Source organism: Rhincodon typus, chromosome 40 (genome assembly GCF_021869965.1).
Source record: "Rhincodon typus isolate 14 chromosome 40, sRhiTyp1.1, whole genome shotgun sequence".
NCBI lineage: Eukaryota > Metazoa > Chordata > Chondrichthyes > Orectolobiformes > Rhincodontidae > Rhincodon > Rhincodon typus.
The window spans coordinates 15807741-15827484 of record NC_063371.1 but is presented as its reverse complement, the minus strand read 5'-3'; the positions used below and the strand labels follow the sequence as shown (position 1 = coordinate 15827484).

General features: G+C 43.3%; 2 protein-coding genes across 9 annotated transcripts in view; one reads left to right on the top strand and one right to left on the bottom strand.

Annotated features, from left to right (window-relative positions):
• piwil2 (piwi-like RNA-mediated gene silencing 2) overlaps positions 1-1463 on the bottom strand; it is a 56402-nt gene extending 54939 nt beyond the window's left edge. The window contains exon 1 of the mRNA XM_048618523.1: positions 1457-1463. Within this exon, the coding sequence (XP_048474480.1) occupies positions 1457-1463 (7 nt within the window). The remainder of the gene's footprint in view (positions 1-1456) is intronic.
• Positions 1464-8367: 6904 nt separating this feature from the next.
• Positions 8368-19744, top strand: part of dbnlb (drebrin-like b) — a 72507-nt gene continuing 61130 nt past the window's right edge. For 4 of the 8 annotated variants that reach the window (XM_048618541.1, XM_048618538.1, XM_048618544.1 and 1 more), the window contains exons 1-3: positions 8369-8506; positions 15045-15100; positions 18236-18348. In XM_048618541.1, coding sequence (XP_048474498.1) covers positions 8424-8506; positions 15045-15100; positions 18236-18348 — 252 coding nt within the window. In that variant the 5' untranslated portion in view covers positions 8369-8423. Of the gene's footprint in view, positions 8507-15044; positions 15101-18235; positions 18349-19744 lie in introns of all 8 variants that reach the window. The other 4 variants (XM_048618546.1, XM_048618542.1, XM_048618539.1 and 1 more) reach the window with 2 other exon arrangements.

Genomic DNA, 19744 nt, shown 5'->3' with positions numbered 1-19744 from the left:
TCAGATTCTCCAGCATCTGCAGTTCCTACTATCTCTTAGACACAGTAAGTGTTCAGAGTTAAAGACTGCAGGACTACCAGAGATGCTGTCTACTGTCTTATTTGAAAGACAAAGGCCTCAGTTGGCCTCTCAAGAGGGCAACAATGGTTGCACAGCACGATTTTGAATAGGAACAAAGTAGGTCCCTCAAAGTAAAACAGGTTATCAGGACTGGTGTAGAGAATGCACTTCAAAAGTACATCACTGGCACAAAGCACGTTGGGTGCTGGAGTCAGTCACATTGAACAGAAATGCAAATTATCTTATTCTTTTACAAAAAGCACATTAACTACTTCAATACAAAGACGACAGCTTGCTTTCTGAACAACCTCACATTGTAAAGAAGCATTTTGGCTTCGAGCCAAATTCGCAAGCTCCACAAGGAAAATGGTTCCGACTGTCTACATGCAAAACTTCACAACGAAAGTTCATTAAGAGGAAAAATACCTACCAATTATATAGTGGTTTTCACATACGAAGAACTAAAGTAGCCAAAAAAAAAATTTAGAGCCAAAACAGAAACTTCATGACACTCAGTCTGCAATGATACTATTACTTAGCGGACTGACCACAGCACTACAGTTCAAGTATTGGACTGTTGGTTTAGCTCCACCACAATGCTAGTTCGAGCCTGTGATGTTAGATTGAGAATCCAGTGCTAATCCCTTATCGAATGATGGTGTGAGAAGGTAACTCAGAACTTGGAGGTGAGAGGAAGTTTGATTAAATCAGCAGGATAAGAAAGGTGATTTGAAGTTGAAGATATTTAAATTGGAGAGTGGGGTAAAAGGAAAGACAAAGGCTCCCTTCTCCAGAGATTGAAAGAAGTCAGTGAAGCAAATTCTGCATATCATCTAAAGATAGGCTGACATCAGGGACTTCGTTCTCCTTGACCTTCTTGTGTTACATGCCTCACAGGATTGTAGGGATGAGACAGAACTTGAAATAAGGTGTGCGGCAAAGCACGAGAATACGTGCGAATCACGCAGGTGTTCTCAAACTGTGAGAAACATCTGAGGGTCACATGCAAGATGATAGCATGCTTAAAAAGTGAGTTAACTTTATACTTTTTTGACAAGACGACATTCTGCATTGATTACAAACTCCAAATTCTAGCAGGATCGAAAATTGAGCGCAGATTTAAAACTGCTCACTCCATGCTTCAGGATGTCATTGCTGCACTGCTGAGGATCAAGCAATCAGGTCACATAAAGCACAATCAGATACAGAAGAAAGCAACACTAATTTGAATCCTAATCACAACCGAGTCTCAGACCTTTGGGATGTTGCTATTTCTCACGAGTTAACTTGTCTCTTGTTGGGTTCATTTCAGAAGAGTTTTGTACTTGAAGTGCTCCATCCTGACTTGGTTTGTTCGACTGCAGATTTCATCAGATTTGGTTGATACATTTCTTACCGGGCATGTTCTTTCCAACATTTAATTATCCACTGCCTTCATTTACAAATCATTCGTCATCATTCTCCTTTTCACTTGATCTTGTCCAAATGACAATGATCACATGCTTCCTGCCCAGGAGGCAGAATGTCAGTAATATTGAGGATCGTCACAAAGCCTGTCTTTCACACCGTCGCCCTGTGACCACTACAATGGTATTCGCTGTTGAACACAGAGGCTGGTGCGAAATTTCAAGTTATCGTTCTTTAAGAATTACTTTCATGGTTACAGCCTAATTCTCTGTAATCTCCTCCACCCTAAGCCCCTCCCTATCAAATGTACCCTCCTCGAGCCCAAGACCCTCCCTGTCTTTATAACCTTCAATTGTAATCTCCTCTAGCCCTGCCTTCCTCTATTTTGATAATAATCTTTCAACTATTGGTGACCATTCTTTCAGCCTCTTGGACCTAAGCTCCAAAATTCATTCTCTCAACCCCTCAGCTGTTTTCACTCCGTTTGGATGCTTTTTAAATGGTACCTCTTGGCCAAGTGTTTGCACAACTATCTTTGGATCTTGTGGCTCTTCTGAGGATGTTTGCAAAACTGGACTAGGTTAGAGTTGCTGTGAAAATACAAGTTGTTGCTGTTGCCATCAGTTTCATGGTTCTGGTCTTGGCAATAATTTTCTGAAATTTAATGTTGCTTCGAGTGATCTATCATTAAAACTGATGCCCTGTGAATCAGAAAATCATACAGCGCAAGAGGCCATTCAGCCCATTAAGCACACATATCCACTCTCCCCCTCCCCACACAGCTTTGTAACATGTTTCTTAGGAACCTCCAACTTGGAAGCACAAGCAGACGATTCAACTTTTGAGCCTGCTCCACCATTCAATAACCTTCACGATTTTCTAAGAAAGGATTCCAGGCTTCCCTCTAAGGGAAAATAAAGATTCCTCATCTTGATTTTTAAAATTGAATTTCTTATTCTTAACTGTGTTGCCCAATTCCAGTCTGACCACAAGAGGGAGCATGTTCCCAATCAAGTCCCTTCAGAATTTTTTCCATTCAATAATATCTTGCTTCATTTACTCTATTGCATACATGCCCAGTTTGTCAGCTTTTCCTCGCAGGATAACCACATTTAATCCGAGCAATGATTAAGTATATATGCAATTGCTTCCATCTTCAAATTTATAACTGTAGGTCACGATTGCATGATGCCAAGAGAGAAATGGACTACTGACAGTCACTGCAACTCATGAGAAATTTCCATTCTTGCCCCTCAAGATTTTCTGTGGCAGCAGAATTGCCGTAAGCTTTGTTTTCCAGTATCTTTGGCCCGAGTAAAGCGTGATACAGATCCCAAAGAGAATCTGGGAATAATTCCAATGCAAGAGAACATCAGCCTGGAAAGTCCATAAGACATTGTAACAGGAGGCCATTCAGCCTTTAGAGTCTGCTATTCAATGGGGTCATGGCTGAACTGATCATTCTCAAGTCTATTTTCGTCCCTTATTTCGATTTGGTTTATTATTGTCACACGTACCTAGGTTCAGGGAAATGTTTTGTTTTGCGTGCAGTACAGGCACATCATATCATACAAAATGGATCAGGGTAATAGAACAGAGCACAGGATACAATGTTCCAGCTGCAGAGAAGGTGCACTAACAGAGAGATCGACATTAAATTTAAAATTTGAGAGTCCCTTCAGAAATCTAATAGCAGCAGGTAAGAAGCTGTTCTTGAATCTATTGGTTCATTTGCTTAAGCTTTTGTATCTTCTACCTGATGGAAAATATTATACCCGGGGTAGAGGAGTCTTTGATTATGTTGGCTGCCTTTCTCAGGCAGCAAAAAAGTATAAAAGGAGTCAATGGATGGAAGGTTGCCTTGTGTGACAGACTGGGCTGTGTTAACAATTCTCTATAGTTTAAGGTCCTGGGTAAAGCAGTTGCCATACCAAGCCCGGATACATTCAGATGGAATGCTTTCTATAGTGCGTCTACAAAAATTGATAAGAGTCTTCATGGACATGCTGAATTTGCTTATCCCCATAATCCTTGACTCTCTGATTAAAAATCTATCTTGCTCAGCCTTGAATATACTTACTGACTCAGCCTCCACAGTCCTTGGATACAGAATTTAACAGGTTCACACCAAAAAAGAAACTCATCTGTCTTCAATGTGTGACCGCCTATTCTGAGATGAAGCTGTTTGGTCCTAGACTTTTGCACAAGGATAAATGAGTTTCCGTATCTACTCCGTCAAATCCCCCAACAATATTGTATAATAAGGTTGCGCATCATTCTTCTAAATTCCAATGAATGCCCACCCAATTTACTCAACCTTTCAGAAAAACAGTCACTCCACATCTAGTACCAGCCAAGTGAACGTTTTCTGGACTGTTTCTAGTGCCAATTTCCCTTTCCTTAGACAATGGGCCCAAAACTGTTCTTGGAATTCTAACCGTGGTCTGACGAGGGCCTTCTACAATTTTTAGCAAAGCTTTCCTACTTTTATATTCAATTGCCTTTGAAATAATGCCCAACATTACATGTGCCTTCCCCAAATACATGCCTGAAAAAGTAAATCAACGTATTCATCCTTGGTTTATCCTTTTGCACTTGAAATCAATCTAACAGTGAGTGGTGATCGACCTGTTGTATTGTCTATCATTGCTGTCACTTGGGACTTTTTCTCAGCTATTAGCATCCACTGAAGTCATCAGACTAGAGTTGGTCTGCTCTCAGCTGGAAAAAAATGCAGAGATATGAAATCCCACTTGACTACTTGCTGTGTTGTGGGCAATACCTACAAACAGGAAGACAAACAAGTGGCAAGTTTTAGTCTACTCCTGGATACGAAGAGTACTGAGACTGGCAATGTGCCTCTCAGTTAGACGATAGCCTGGTGATTTTATCACTGGACTGTTCAGACCCAGATAATGTTCTGGAGACCCGGATTCAAATCCTGCCATTACAGATGGTGGAATTTGAATTCAATTTTTAGAAAAAGTCTGGGATTAAGAGTCTAATGATGACTGCAAAACCATTATCAATTGTTGGAAAAGCCCATCTAGTTCACTACTGCCCTTTAGGGAAGGAGACTGCATCCTTACCTGGTCTAGCCTAAATGTGACTCCAGACCCACAACAACGTGGCTGACTCTTAACTGCCTTCTGGGCAATGAATCCTCACAGAGCCAGCAATGCCCTCATCCTGCAAATGAATAAAAAACAGCTGAAGAAATGACATATGGTGTGGGTTATGTTGTACCCGTCTCTCTAAATGTTCTCAAATGCGCAGAATCCAATTATTTTCAAGAGACCCGTCTACCAGCGTAACCAAGTTTAGTTTCAAACAAGTCAAACTTTCTCTACCACCTTAAGATGCAGCCTGTGTCATCCAGCAAGACCTACTGAAGAAGAAAATGGAAGGAGGGAAATAAAGGCAGACATTCAGAGATTTCAGTATGGTCAGCCTGTCCTCTCAGTCTCCAGATTGAACAGCAATCAACATAGGAATAAAGAGTCACAGACATATACAGCACGAAAACAGACCCTTGGGTCCAACTCATCTATGCCAACTTGATATCCTAAATTAATCTAGTCGCATTTGGCCCATATCCCTCTAAACCCTTCCTATTTGTGTACCCATCCACATGCCTTTTAAATGTTCTAATTGTACCAGGCTCTATCAATTCTTCTGGCAGCTCACTCCCTACATGTACCACCCTCTGCGTGAAGAGGTTGCCCCTCAGGTCACTTTTAAATCTTTCCTCTCTCACCTTAAACCTCTGCCCTCTAGTAATGGACTCCCTCCACCCCAGGGAAAAGACCTTGTCTATTTACCCTATCAGTACCCCTGACGATTTTACAAACCCCTATCAGGTCACCCCTGAGCCTCTGACACTCCAGAGAAAATAGCTCCAGTCTATTCAGCCTCTCCCTACAGCTCAAACCCTCCAACCCTGGCCACATTCTTGTACATCTTTTCTGAAACCTTTCAAGTTTCACAACAGGGAGGCCAGAATTGCACACACTATTCCAATAGTTCGTAACCAATGTCCCATACAGCTGCACCATGTCCACCCAACTCTTGTTCTCAATGCACTTACCAATAAAGGCAAGCATACCAAATGCCTTCTTGACTATCCTGTCTACCTGCAACTCTACTTTCAAGGAACAATGAACACGGACTCCAAGGTGTCTTTGTTCAGCAACACTCCCCAGAACTTTATCAGTAAGCATGTAAGTCCTGCCCTGATTCGCCTTTCCAAAATGCAGCACCTCACATTTATCTAAATTCAACTCCATCTGCCACTTCGCGGCCCAGTGGCCCATCTGATCAAGATCCCATTGTACTGAGGTAACCTTCTTAGCTGTCCTCCACATCTCTCACAAGGCTGAGGAGCAGGTGGCAGACATTCGGATCCTCTACACGATCATGGCGTACTGCTATTCCATTCTTCCTGCCAAAATAAAACAGTTGCCAACTTTCTACATTATATCCCATTTGAAAACTTGTACCCATTCACTTCTATAATCCTTTGCAGATCTCTGTACCTCATCTTGGCAACTTTATTTTTCTACCTCCTTTGGTGTCATCAGCAACCTTTTCTCGCATATGTTCGGTGCAGTTATTGAAATATGATTATGTATTATAAATTGTTGAGAAACCAGTGGTGACCCATGCCTGTGAACCCAAAAAGAATCTGGTCTTATTCTCTGCTTCCTGTAATCTTATCAAATCTTCAGACATGTTTATTTGATACCATCTACACCACAAGCTGTTTGATTTGGCTCCTTATAATTACATTTGGACATCTAAAGACACCATAACTACTTATTTCCGTCTATCCATTATGACAGACGCTGTTAAAAACCAAAAGAACTGTGAATGCTCTAAATCAGGAACAAAAACAAAGTTGCTGGAAAAGTTCAGCAGCATCTGTGAGGGAGAAAATAGAGTTAGTGTTTGGGGTCCGGTGACCCTTCCTCAGAACTTGATTAAACAGGATTTCTTATTCATATAGTGTCAGCTCTGCTGGATCACACCATTTTCCAAGTAACTTTCTATAACTTCCTTAATAATGGGATCTACAACATTTCAGACAACTCATTTTAAGGTAACCGATTTGAACATTTCCTTGTTTCCAAATCCAGTCTTCTGGTACCTTTCCAAAAAGGAAGTAATTGTTGGAGATTACAACGAATACATCCTCTATCTGTGCAGTCAGTTCTTTTAAGATCTTTGGATGTAGGCCATGGGGTCCTGGCACTTTTGCCTTGGTGATAGTGATTACATTTTTTTGAAATGCATTCCTCCCTATCACCTCGTGATTATTCGATTATCTTTAGGAAGACTTTCCCCAGTCTTCTGACAAGTAGACAGCTACAAACCATGCATTCAAAGCCTTGGCCGTTCCTGGAAGACTAACACTAGCTTTCGTTACTCTTTTCACCAGTTGAAGTATTTGCCAAAGTACTTCCGATCTGTTTTTATGCTGCTGGCAGCCTTTCCCTGACACCGTCCTCCTTTCCTTTAATGTAAAAGCCTGACCAAAGACTAACCTTGGGAGGGGCAGGAAAATCGGAAGTTTCAGGTTGGGACCCTTTCCGACTCTAAAGGCGGACTTGCCTGCTCCTCAGAATCTGTCTGACCTGGTGGGCGCCTCCAGCTCCACACTTTATCGACTCTTACTTCCAGCATCTGCAGTCCTTGCTATCTCCTAGCCTTTGGAGGCTTTTTGTAAAAAACTAAGAACAGTTTTTCATTTCAACTGAACACTTACCCAGCTAATGATCCTTATGTAAGTTTTCCCTTGCTCACTGGGCCAAAACCGGGATAGAATTTAGCCCCTCATAGAACTGGAACCTCCCTGCACCACTAACAGCGCTCTAACCTACTGACTCCGAATTGAATGGGGCACGATACCCAGGCACTCGTGCCCAGATTGAGGATACACCTCTCTGGGCCTGTCCCACCCTGGGGACGGTAGTTGCGGTGGTAACTCTCCCCTCACCAATAAACCCGCGGCCACTCGCCACAAGCGCCGCGCCGACGACCGGGACAGTAGGACACACCCCTGCAACGCCTTGCCTCCCCTCATTGGCCGAGGCGTGCACAACAGCTCTCCACTCATTGGAGAAAATGGTCCGTCAATCAAACGACCCGTTGCCCGCCTGCTCCCACCCCCAGCCACCGCTGCCCCCTGACTCCTCGGTCAAGATGCTCTTCCCATTGGCTGAGGCGTACACGCCGGCTCTCGGCTCATTGGAGGAAAAGGGTCTAGGCCCGAAACGTCAGCCTTCCTGCTCCTCTGATGCTGCTTGGCCTGCTGTGTTCATCCAGCTCTACACCTTGTTATCTCATTGGAGGAGACGGTCCGTCAACCAATCCGCGTTATGTTCGCCCCCACCCCGCTTCCCGATTGGCTCCCAGGTGGGGGCGGGATCTGCTCTCCTACTGGTCTGCCCAGCTGTCACTCAAACTGAGGCACGTGCAGTCTTTCTCGCGCGACGCCCGGCGCCAGCCCTAGACGTTCTGGAAAAGTCTCTGGCTCTCACCCGGACTCCCTACCTTACGGCCATTAGGGGCTGGCCAGGTTTGACATCCACCGGTATAATGCTGGATTCAGTTGCCCGAACGCATTTACCCCTTTATTATGGAGCCCAGGGGGCGGCGTTGGTTATTTGACAAAAATACGTTAGAGGTTGGCTTTCAGCTAACACAGCTAACAGGTACTGTGCTGCGTTTGTAAGCGGGGTGGACGGAGAAGTGTTGATTAATTGCTGGGTTCTTGCTGTGTGAAACAGGATGGTGGGAAAACCAGAGGGAAAGCGGACCCTGAGCGGGGGCGCATGCGCGTTTGGAGCCGCGCCGGCGGCTGGGGGCGGGGATGTGCTGCGGTACTTGGAGCATGCGCGGAGGTGCTGGCGAAAGGGTGTGTTGTTGTGCGCCTGCGTGGTTGCCGCTCAGGAAAGATGGCGCTGAACCTGAGTCGCAATGGGCCAGCTCTGCAGGCCGCCTATCAGGATGTGGTGAACGACAAGACCGCTACTGACTGGTGAGTTGTGGTGGGGCGAAAGAAGATTCGGTAGCTTCCAGATTGATCCTGGATTTTGACGAGGGGAGGGGAAAGCGGAAGGTTGTGGGCGGTCGGGAGCAGAGGCTCTTTTTCGCGTTTGTTGAAGGGGGTTGAAGGTGTAACAATGACTGATGAAGGTTGGTTGCTGGGTGTAGTGTTCATTTATGAGGAGAAGGACCCGAGCCTTTTGGCGCCGGGGGCCGCTCGGCCCGTTGTGTCTATGGTGCCTCTCCCAATCAGACTTTGACTCTGCTGTTGCCATGCCTTCTCCCTGTGCATACATTCTGAGAATCCCTACAGTGTGGAAACAGCCCTTCGGCCCAACAAGTCCACACTAACCCTCTCGGCATCCCACCCAGACCCATCCCCCTATAACCCACCTAATCTACACATCCCTGAACACTATGGGCAATTTAGCATAGCCAATCCACCTAACCTGCACATCTTTGGACTGTAGGGGGAAACCGGAGCACCCGGAGGAAACCCACGCAGACGTGAGGAGAATGTGCAAACTCCACACAGTCGCCTGAGGGTAAAATTGAACCCAGGTCCCCTGATGAGGTGGTAGTGCTAACCACTGAGCCACCGTGCTGCCAGATAACAGTCAAAAATCTTATCTGAATATCTCCAGTGAACTTGCCTCCACTGCCCACTCGGGTTCCAGCTGCCAACCACTTGCTGCATGAAAAGAAATTCTCCTCTTGCCTCGATTGTTTATTTTGTCAATGAGTTTAATCTGTGCCCTCTGGCTTCCATTAGTCACATAGTTTTTTTTTGTTTGTTTTTATCCAGACCATTCATGATTTTGAATACCTTTGTCAAATCATCTTCCAGTCTTTTCTGAGAATTACAGCCCCAGCATCTGCAGTCACTTATTTGCAATCACAATCTTATTTCACTGAAGTTCCTTATCCCCAGAATCATTTATTGAGTATATACTCGTATTTCCAGAAGCACTGTGCCAAAGCTGCATGGTAGATGGATGATAATTCTATGGGATCCAATAATAAATTCTGTTGGGCTTTAGCTTACGAGAATGACCAGGAGGTGTACATTTGTATTCACACTTCTGCTTTTAAATTGAGTGGTTATGATTTGCAGATAATAGCCTAAATTAGCCATGTAGTTGATGCAGCGTAAGTGCTAAATGATAGCAAGATGCTGTGCGTTGATTTGGCGAGTGAAACAATAAATGTTAATGAATAAATGTGAGATACTGTGAATGGCTAAAGCAAACAAAGCTAGGAGGTGGAGTAGAATTGTTTGAATTGAACTAAGTTTGTTGGCTCATTCACATGAATACGTTAAAAGTTTACAAATTGCCACTTATGGTGCTATCTTAGGTGCAAAGGTAGTGAGGTATAGAATCTTGGCACAAAGCAGAAAAATAAAGAAAACAAAATTTAAAAAAGTGAAACATTACCGTCATTATTGTAAGTAGAAAAACAAAGGAACACAGTTAATAGTTCAACACCATAGTCCATAAGCACCTGGCCACGCTGAGTTTGCACTCTCAATGACTTGACCTCTCCCCTGCCGCTACCCTGGGCTGGCTGCTGTTGCCACCTTATAGCCTGCTCCTGTTCCTGCTCCCACTTCCGCCTTGGAGTGCCGGCTGCCCTGGGCTGCCAGCACTTGCTGCCTTACAGTCTGCGGCTGCCCTTGCCACCAACTACCTTGCAGGAGCAGGAGTCCACGTGCATGCTATTCAGCCACCATCTTGAAAGGGATTGGATATTGATCTTGAAAAAGAAAGGGACTTTAGAATCAATGCCCATAGATCCCTGTAAGTGACAGAACAAGTAAGACATTTTAAGAAGGCATACACGATTCTTTCCTTTTTTAACTGAGGACAGGAAGTCAGTGTAAAGAGCTATGCCAGGAGACTGATAAAGAATTGGATGTTTATCAGAAAACCATGAGTATTGGTTAATGCGCATATTTTTGGGATGGAAGACGGTGTGTCATAAAGCATGCCATGGGTTTGTGTTGGGACCTTCCCTGAGATATGTTACAAGTGTAGGCCATCTTGTGCAAGGGCATAATTACAAAGGTTGCAGAAGATACAAAACTCTGAAACATAATTAACCAAGGAGAATGGTGTAGAATTTCAAAATGACAGAAGAATTGATGGAATGTGCTGATAGGCAGCTGATGAAACTTAGTGTAGAGATGTGTAAAGTTTGGTAGGAAGAACATGGAGAAATAATGAAAAAAAGCTTGAAAAGGGGTGCAAGAACAGCAGGAACTGGATGAATAGGTACATAAATCGTTACAGTTGACAGGACAATTTGAGAAAAAAATAACCAAGCAGTCAGTATCCAAGGCTGTATTCACAGGCCATAGAGTACAACAGCAAGTAGGTTGTGTTGAACTTGGATAAGTTGCTAGTTTGGCCTCAGCTTGCAGTATTGCGTCTAGTTCTGTGTGCTGCATTTAAGAATGGACGTAAAGACGGAGATAGTGCAGAAGATGTTTTTGAAAATGGTTCCAGGGATGAGAAATCTCAGGTATGAGGATAGATTAAAGAGATTAGATCTGCTTTTCTAGGAGCAAAGAAAGCTGAATGATGTTTGACTTTGATCAAGGGCTGTGTGAAAGAAGAACTTGAGCTGTTAAACAAACAGGAAGAACAGGAAATCAGGAACTAGTGGTAATTGCACAACACCAGCTACATAGCAAAATTTGCATGCTTTATTCTGATTTGTTCATGTTGCCACTTGGATTTTAGTTTAACTGACAAAATGCAATCATGAGCACACTCCATCTGTGACGTTGGTTTGACTTTTCTCGGTGCCATTTCCTAACCTCGGCTCCCGTTGCTTGAGCAAAGCCTTGCTTCGTACGTTTACAATTTATTATATGCTCAGATTGTTATTTGCTGATAAGCAATTTAGTATGTGGGCCTGTTCCTAATCACTAAATACCAACAGGTCTACATTGGTTCTTGTGGTACACGCATAACTTGTATTACTCGATGTGGTTAAACTGAAAATCTAATCTAATCCTACAATTCCTTTCTCCACTGTGAGTACTTCCAGCTTCTTAAATGATTTATATTATTCATCTCAACCACTTCCTATGAGAGTGAATTTTGCACGCTCCCAAAGCTCTATATAAGAGCTTTCTTCTGAATTCCTTGTGAGGATGTTTTAGTGGCCATTTTATGGCTCTTCCCCACAAGATGAAATAATTGTTCTGTATCCAGTCCATATCTATCACAGTCTCAATCTGGCTACACCTCAACCTTTTTAAAAGAACAAAATCCAAGGTATTAGTGGAGTATTTAAAGTTTGCACTTTTTGCAAATTCATCGGTTGCTTTTTGCGTTCATTATATTAAATAAGACTTCTAAAAATAAAGTTGAGATGCAGTGTGAAATTATTTTGTTGTGCTGAACAAAACTCAGTAAATCAAAAGGACTTGTGTGAACCAATAAATGTTCACAAACGTGAAGTGCTCATTTGATGGTTAACCGCAGTTCACGACCCCACACAGTTGCTTGGACCCCAGCAACATGTCTGTGCAAATGTCGAAATGGAGAATCAATTGTCGCCTGAATTTGGCACAGCTGGAGGGAGAAAATCTTTTCAGCTATGGTTTGCCGTCAGTGCTGTTTTCTGGTAATTTATTGAGATAGTCAAGATCTTGTTATTGGGCACATGACCTTAGCCCAGGTTTTTGGAGTGAGGTTTCTGCCCTGTTCTTCAACTGACTAACGTAGATGGCCATCTACCTTGAAAGAGAAACTACTTTTTCAATGGCCTTTACATCCTCTGGCTTTTCTAAAGTACTGTATAGTAGATGCCACTTGCTTTAGAGAATTAAAACATGCATGGGGACAAACCGTGCAGTTCATCAAGCCTGTCTTCTCAACTTGGATAATCCTGTCAATGGTTTCTTATCGGATTCCAGATTTCTCCATTTCATGTGAGCCGAAGTCATTGATGCTCTTAGAAAGACCTTCAATTTTGTTTCTGGGCTCAAGTCATTAAAAATTGTTTAGTTTCAGTCTTAAAACTGGGTTTCGTTTCATCATTCTTGTCATAATGCGGAACACTCCACACCAATAATGCAAGTAAGTGTCTTCACAGCCCAGATTGTCAACCAGTTTGCACCCTGTGAAAATCCCAGAACTCACCACTGTGACCTGTCTCCCAACACCCCCCGCCCCCAATCTTCTTCACTTGTGAAGTCACATAAGCTTTTTTTCATAATTCACTTGTGGGACATGAGTGTCGTTGGCTGGCCAGCGTTTATTGTCTGTCCCTAGTTGTCCTTGAGAAGGTGGTTGTGATCTACCTCCTTCGATGTTACAGAGTGGCTTGCTAGACCATTTCGGAGGACAGTTGAAAGTCAACCACGTTGCTGTGGGTTTGTAGTCACATGAAGGCAGGTCCAAGTAAGGATGGCAGATTTCCTTCACTGAAGAACATGAATAAGCCAGATGGGTTTTGCCGGCAATCAGCAATGGTTTCATGAAGACCAGAAGATTCTTAATTCCAGAGACTTGTTATTGAGTTCTGCTGTGGTGGGAGTCAAACCCGGCTCCTCAGAATATGAGCTGAGTTTATGAATTAGTAGCCAAGTAATAATGCCACCAGGCCATCGTCAACCCCTCTTGTCAATGTCATTGTGCCCCAAGTGGTTCAGAGTGCACCAAGTACTTGACTGCTGGCCACGATTGTAATGTAGGAAACAGCAGCCTATTTGCGCTTAGCAAGATCCCACACACAGGCAGTGTTTTGATCAGAACTTCTATGAATTGATTAGTGATGTTTTCAAGTTGATTGATTGAAAACACTATAGGTAAACTTTTCCTCTGGTTGGGCAAGCCCAGGACAAGAGAAGCAAGTTGAAGCTTGGACTGGTGAGGCTTGATGTGACTAATCAGTTGGAGAAATGTGTGAAACACTTCACCAACAGGATTTGTAGTCTGTTGCAATTGAAATCACTGATGCCAGGATTGATAGATTTCTGTTTGGGAGCGGTTTCATGACATCGTTGACATTGATCTAACTAAAAAGCTATTGGGCTTGTAGTGCTGAATGGCCTCTTTGTTGCAGTTTAGGTGTGTAGAGGGGCTGAACAGAACTCCTCCACTGTAATGTCGTCAACAAAACTTTGAGAGACAGCACAGATGTCATGGGCCCAATAGCCTCCGTGGTTCTAAGAATCTACGATAAAGCATTCTCACCGCTGTTGAATCGTCGTACATTAAGTTGTTCTTAACCAGGGTCTGATGGTCTTGCATGGCAGATTGCTGCAAATGTTTCTCTTCCAGTGATGTACATTTTCAACTTCTCTCTGCCAATGTAATAGCCCTTTGTCATGCTTTGTGTATGCTCACATTCCTGACCATGCTCCTAACACTACTTTGAGTGAGGAAGGGGATGACCAACTACCAGAGCCTGTTTTTAAGGAAGTTGGCTTCTTCAGTCCTTGAACGGGTTGGTTATAAAATAGTTCCTCTACTGGTCTGACTTGCTCAGTTAATTTAATTAAAGTCTGGAAGTCTGCAAAATTCTGAGTGGTTTTGAGAAGTAAGTCAATAAGGACAAAGTAGCAGTCAATAAGGACTTCCTTCTGGCAGGAGAGGATGCTTTGTTAAGATCATGGGTAAAAGATGTTCTTTGAATGCAGAGCTGCTATGATCTGCTGGAAACAGACTGGAAAAGGGAATTGTGATGTTTTGAGAATTAAAGTATTTGCAAAACTGTGGGGTAAAAGTAGTGTGAAAATTTAGTTTACACATACTCACAGCAGGAAAATAGCAAATTTGGGGAGATGGGAGGTCCTATGAAGCCCATGATCTCACTTGGTGCCACAAGCATGTCAATTGAATAAAAGCTGAGCAGTCTGCTACGTGGAGAAATCTGATACTACTGGGCCTGGAATTGCAGTTTGGGTGAAGACATGTAAGTTCTCCTCCTTCCAGTGCAAAGTAGCAGCAGATCTGAGTGATGGTTCGTCACAAGCAGGTGGAACCCAGCATTCAGCTGCTGTGACAGATCTTTAAAATTTTGAGTCTCCATTTGACAGACAGTAGTCTGTACAATTGGTCCAGTGCATGCTAAGTCAGAGGAACAGTCAGTCCACCATGGTTCTGATTCGATCCCGTATTTCCCTCTAACGTATCTAGAGTGGCAGTCAGAGGCTGTTGGCTCAATATCAACTAAGACCACTGTTGGAGACAAACAAAACCAATGGTGCTAATCATGGAGTACTGAGCGGTTGCAATACTGTCGTGTGCTGTCTTTTGAATGAGGTGAGAATTTCCCAGCTTATGGGGACTGAGACGGCAGGTTTGCGTTTGAAGTGTGACCTGTTTGAATTGACCACCATTAACTGAGAATGTGGTGAACAACATTGCCTATGTACGTAAGTGTTATTGGAATAATGCCAAGTGATGGCTGCATATGGCAGCATTTGTCGATGCAGCTTATTTCCTTTCAAAAGCTGGCTGCTCTCTATAAGGATGAGAGCAAATCTGATTGTCTTGTTTTCTGTTTTTCAGGGCACTTTTTACATATGAAGGCAACAGCAATGACCTGCGGGTGGCAGGGACTGGAGGTGAGGGTTACTTCATCCACTTGTCATCTGTGGCTGGTACTTAGTGATGTTAACTGTGTTAACCTGATGTGAAATGAATGAAGTTCTTGGTTTGACACTGGATTAATTACAGAGAGTTGATCTGCCCAGATGCAATAACAAGACCTTGCTGCCTGAGGCTAAGTGTGTTTTGTCCCTTTGTGAAATACTTGTTGTTTAATTGTACCCAGACCAGATGGATGACACCTCGGGGTTCTGAAGATGATAGCTGGAGGCAATTGTAGAGGCATTGGTGATGATCTTTTAGGAATCACTGGAGTCAGAGTGGGTCCCAAAAGAATTAGAAAATGGCAAAGAGGCACCCCTGGTTAAGAAGGGAAGGAAACAGAAGATGGGAAACTATAGACCATTTACTCTGACCTCTGTCATTGCTAAGATTACATTCAGAGTTTATTATTAAGGATGAGATTATGTAGTACTTGGAAGTGTATGGTCAAACAGGGGGTGAGTCAGCGTGACTTCATCAAAGGGAGGTCACGTCTGACAAATCTTTTAGAATTCTTTGAGGCGGTAATGAGCAAATTTGACAAAGGAGAGCTAACGGATGTGATCTGTTTGGATTTCCAGAAAGCCTTTGACAAGGTGCTGCACAGGCAGCTCTTTGCGGGGAGCTGATGGCCTAGTGGTATTATCACTGAACTGTAAATCCAGGGACTCAGATAATGTTCTGGGGACCCAGGTTCGAATCTTGCCATGGCGGATGGTGGAATTTGAATTGGATAAAATATCTGGAATTAAAAATCTAATGATGACCATGAATCCATTGTCGATTGTTGGAAAAACCCATCTGGTTCACTAATGCCCTTTAGGGAAAGAAACTGCCATCCATACCTGGTCTGGCCTACGTGTGATGCCAGACCCATGGCAATGTGGTTGACTCTGAACTGAATTAGGGATGGGCAATAACTACTGCCTAGCCAGCAATGCCCTCATCCCATTAATGAATAAAGCATATAAGACCCCATGGTATTAGGGGCAAGGTATTGCCATGGATAGATGATTGGCTGACTGGCGAGAGTAGAGGTAAAGGGGTCTTTTTCAGGATGGTAGCTGGTGACTAGAGGAGTTCCACAAGGGTTTGTGTTGAGACCACAATTAATCACGTTATACATTAACAATCTGGATGAAGGAACTGAGGGCATTGTTCCTAAGTAAGCAGGTAACCCAGAGATAGATGGAGGAGCAGGTAGTGTTGAGGAAGCAGGAAGGATTTGAACAGGCCAGAAGAGTGTTCAAAGAAGTGGCAGATGGAATATACTGTGGGAAAGTGTGAAGTTGCACGCTTTGGTAGGAAGAATAAAGGTGTAGCCCATTTTCTAAATGGGGAAGGCTTCAAACACTTGAAGCATAAAGGGACTTTGGAGTCCCAGTTCAGGATTCTTTTAAGGTTCAGCTGGCAGTTAGGAAGGCAAATGCAATGTTAACATTCATTTCATGAGGGCTTGAAAACAAAAGCAGAGATGCACTGCTGAGGCTGTATAAGGCTTTGGTCAGATTGCATTTGGAACATTATAAGCAATTTTGGACCCTGTATCTAAGAAAGAATGTACTGGCCTTGGAGGGGTCCAGAGGAGGTGAACACGAATGATTAAGGTCTCGTCATGAGAAGTGGTTGAGGACTCTTAGTTTGAACTCAGTGAAGTTGAGAAGGATGAGGGGGAATCTAGTTAAAACTTTAAAAAATACCGAGAGGCCTGAGTAGAGTGGATGTGAAGGTGATGTTTCCACTAAAAGGCTTAGGACCCGATGAGGCAGCCTCATAAGACAGATGATACTTCAGAACTGAAATGAGGAGGAATTTGTTCAGCCAAAGGGTGGTGAACCATGGGACTCATTGCTGTAGAGGGCTGTGGAATTACTGAATGTAGTTAAGACGGAGATGGATACTTAAATTAGTAAGGGAATCAAGGGTTACTAGAAGGGAGGAGAATAGGGTTGAGAAACGTATCAACCATGGCACAGCAGACTCGATGAGTTGAATGGCCTCGGTCTTCTATATCGTATGGTCTTAGGTGAAGATAAAGGGAAATGAATTTCAATTCTATGTTTGGTCAGTTTCTACGTAGTGGTAAGTGTCCTGGATCTTTTCAATCAGCGTTTTTTTTTGTTGTAGCTCTGAAACAACCAATGGGTGACCATTATATAATACCTCACTGTTAACCTGTCAAGGTTAATCTCTCGTCTAGCTCACTTAAATTTCCCTCACTCGTCAATCCTGGCCAGTACATCTCTTCTTACCACACGTCCTTTTCCCTTGAGTCTTCCATTGATCAATGTTCCCCCAGCCTCTTACCAAAGCGTCTCTTCCAGGCATGAGGTTAGGTTCCCCCTCTCATGCTGCTTTTCAGACTGCTTGTCTGAGCATACTGTCTTGGAAGAGCTGCACATACATCCACTTAAACGTTGGAAGGCAGGGACAATTGTCTGTTCATAGCACTGAGACAGGCCCTTTGTCCCAAAGTTTTATAGAATCCCCACAGCGTGGAAACAGGCCCTTCGACCCAACAAATCCACACCAACTCTCGGAGCATCCTACCTAATCTACACATCCCTCAACACTATGGGCAATTTTCCTAGCCTGCACATTTTTGGACTGTGGGAGGAAACCCACGCAGACGCGGAGAACCTGGGTCCCTGGCACTGAGAAAACAGTGCTAACCACTGAGCCACCGTGCTGCCCTCGGCACTGGTCCATGTCAACCAAAATGTCCATCCGCGCTAATCCCATTTCCCTGCACGTGGTCCTTATCTTTTCAAGCCTTTCCTATCCGTGTGTTTGTCCATGTGCCTTTTAAATATTCTTTATGTACCTGCCTCAATCACTTCTGCTGGTAGCTCATTCCATATGCTGTATTGCCACTAATTTCATACTCTCAGGCTGAGCAAAGCTTTTAACAAACTTGGTGTCCTCTTTGACTTTGAGCCTCTAATCCTGTATCTTCTCCATCGACAAGGCTGCCACCTTCTCGTCCTTTATCAGGGTGTGCCATTATTAATAAATCGAAGTGTCAAGCTCCTCCCTTGAAAGACCAGGACTGTGTAAGAATGTGGCTGTGCACACCTCTTACACTGAGTTTACTTTTGTGTTTTTTTCAGATGGGGGCCTTGAGGAGTTGGTGGATGAACTAAACAGTGGGAAAGTGATGTATGCTTTTTGTCGAGTGAAAGACCCCAATTCAGGATTACCCAAATATGTCCTCATCAACTGGGTAAGTATTGAATTACAGCACTGTTATTGCTCATCTCGAGTTGACTTGATCGTTTTCAGTAAAGGATGATGGTGTGTTTTCTTTTCCTTATCTGAAGGTGATTGGTAGATAGTCACTGTGCTTGTGAAATCTTGCTAATGCAGAGGCACTCTTGAGCCTAGTCCTCCTTTGCACATTGTCTGGGATTTGGTGTCCCTCCTTAACCTTTTGTGCAGTTACCAGAAACATAGTTATCTACTCTTGCATATATTTATGCTGTGTGTAACATCATATCTCTACCAGAGTCAGTTTTAACTCCTTTCTTATTTTAGAATCTATTGGACTGTCCTCGTTTCCAAGAGAGCCATGATGTTTAAAGCCGTGTTTTCCCTCCATTTTTGAGGGACACATGGTTCTAGGTGGTAAAAAGCTGCAAATGTGTGAGATGGTGCTGTCACTTGAAGAGGTTATTTTGTCCTTTTATTGAAGACAAGTTGAAGGCAGAGATGCAGAGCTGTTAGGAAACTGTTGTGAGCCCTTGGAATTATTTTTAAAAGTTGGGACAAATGGAAACGACTTGGATGTGGTCAGCTCTCTCAGACCAGGCTTTCTAGTTTTATTTTTTTAAATTTTCGGTTTAGTTTTAAGCAGAAGCCTTTGGGGTTTCAAAAGAGTTGGAAGCTTTAGTTAATGTCTCCTAGCTGCTACTTTACCTGAATCTTTTGTGATGTTTCTTCCTCCTGGATTGAAGAACAGCATGTGAGAATCTGTTTCTGAATTTGCCGTTTTGCCAAGGGGTGTGTTTATGGAATGTTACTATTTTGGAACAGTTATTTAGTAATAGGTACTCTACCTATTATTTGGCTTGAGTTTTCTGAAAGTTGTTATCCTAAATTCTTCATTCTTTCTTTTTGTTTGTGTTTTTACTACAGCATTTAAATAAATTGTGTTTTTCTTAACATCAAGTAGTTTGACCATCCACATTGCACTTGGAACACAGCACTTCACATCTAAAGAAATAGCATCTCAAAATGGAGTTGTTGGCTGGTTCACCGAGCTGACTGCTTTTCATGCAAACGTTTCATCTCTCTTCAAGGTGACCTCATCATTGCTATGTAGCCTCTGTTGAAGTGCTGTTGTTCTGTCCCACTCTGAATTAGTATGGTCTGGTCTGTCATGGTGGGCAGTCTTGTTTCCAGTTTTATACCGTAGTGGTATGTTTTGTATATCACATTTGTCCTGCTCATTGTGCGTATGGGGTCTTTAGTCTTTGAGAGTAACTGGCGAAGTGTGCCTGTTGATTTGTGTGCTATTCTTATTCTAAGAGGTCATAGGAGTCTTGTCAGTTCTGATGTGTTCCTAACATAGGGTAGGGTGGCTAGTGTGTTGAGCCCCATGAAGCAACTGCGAGAAGCAC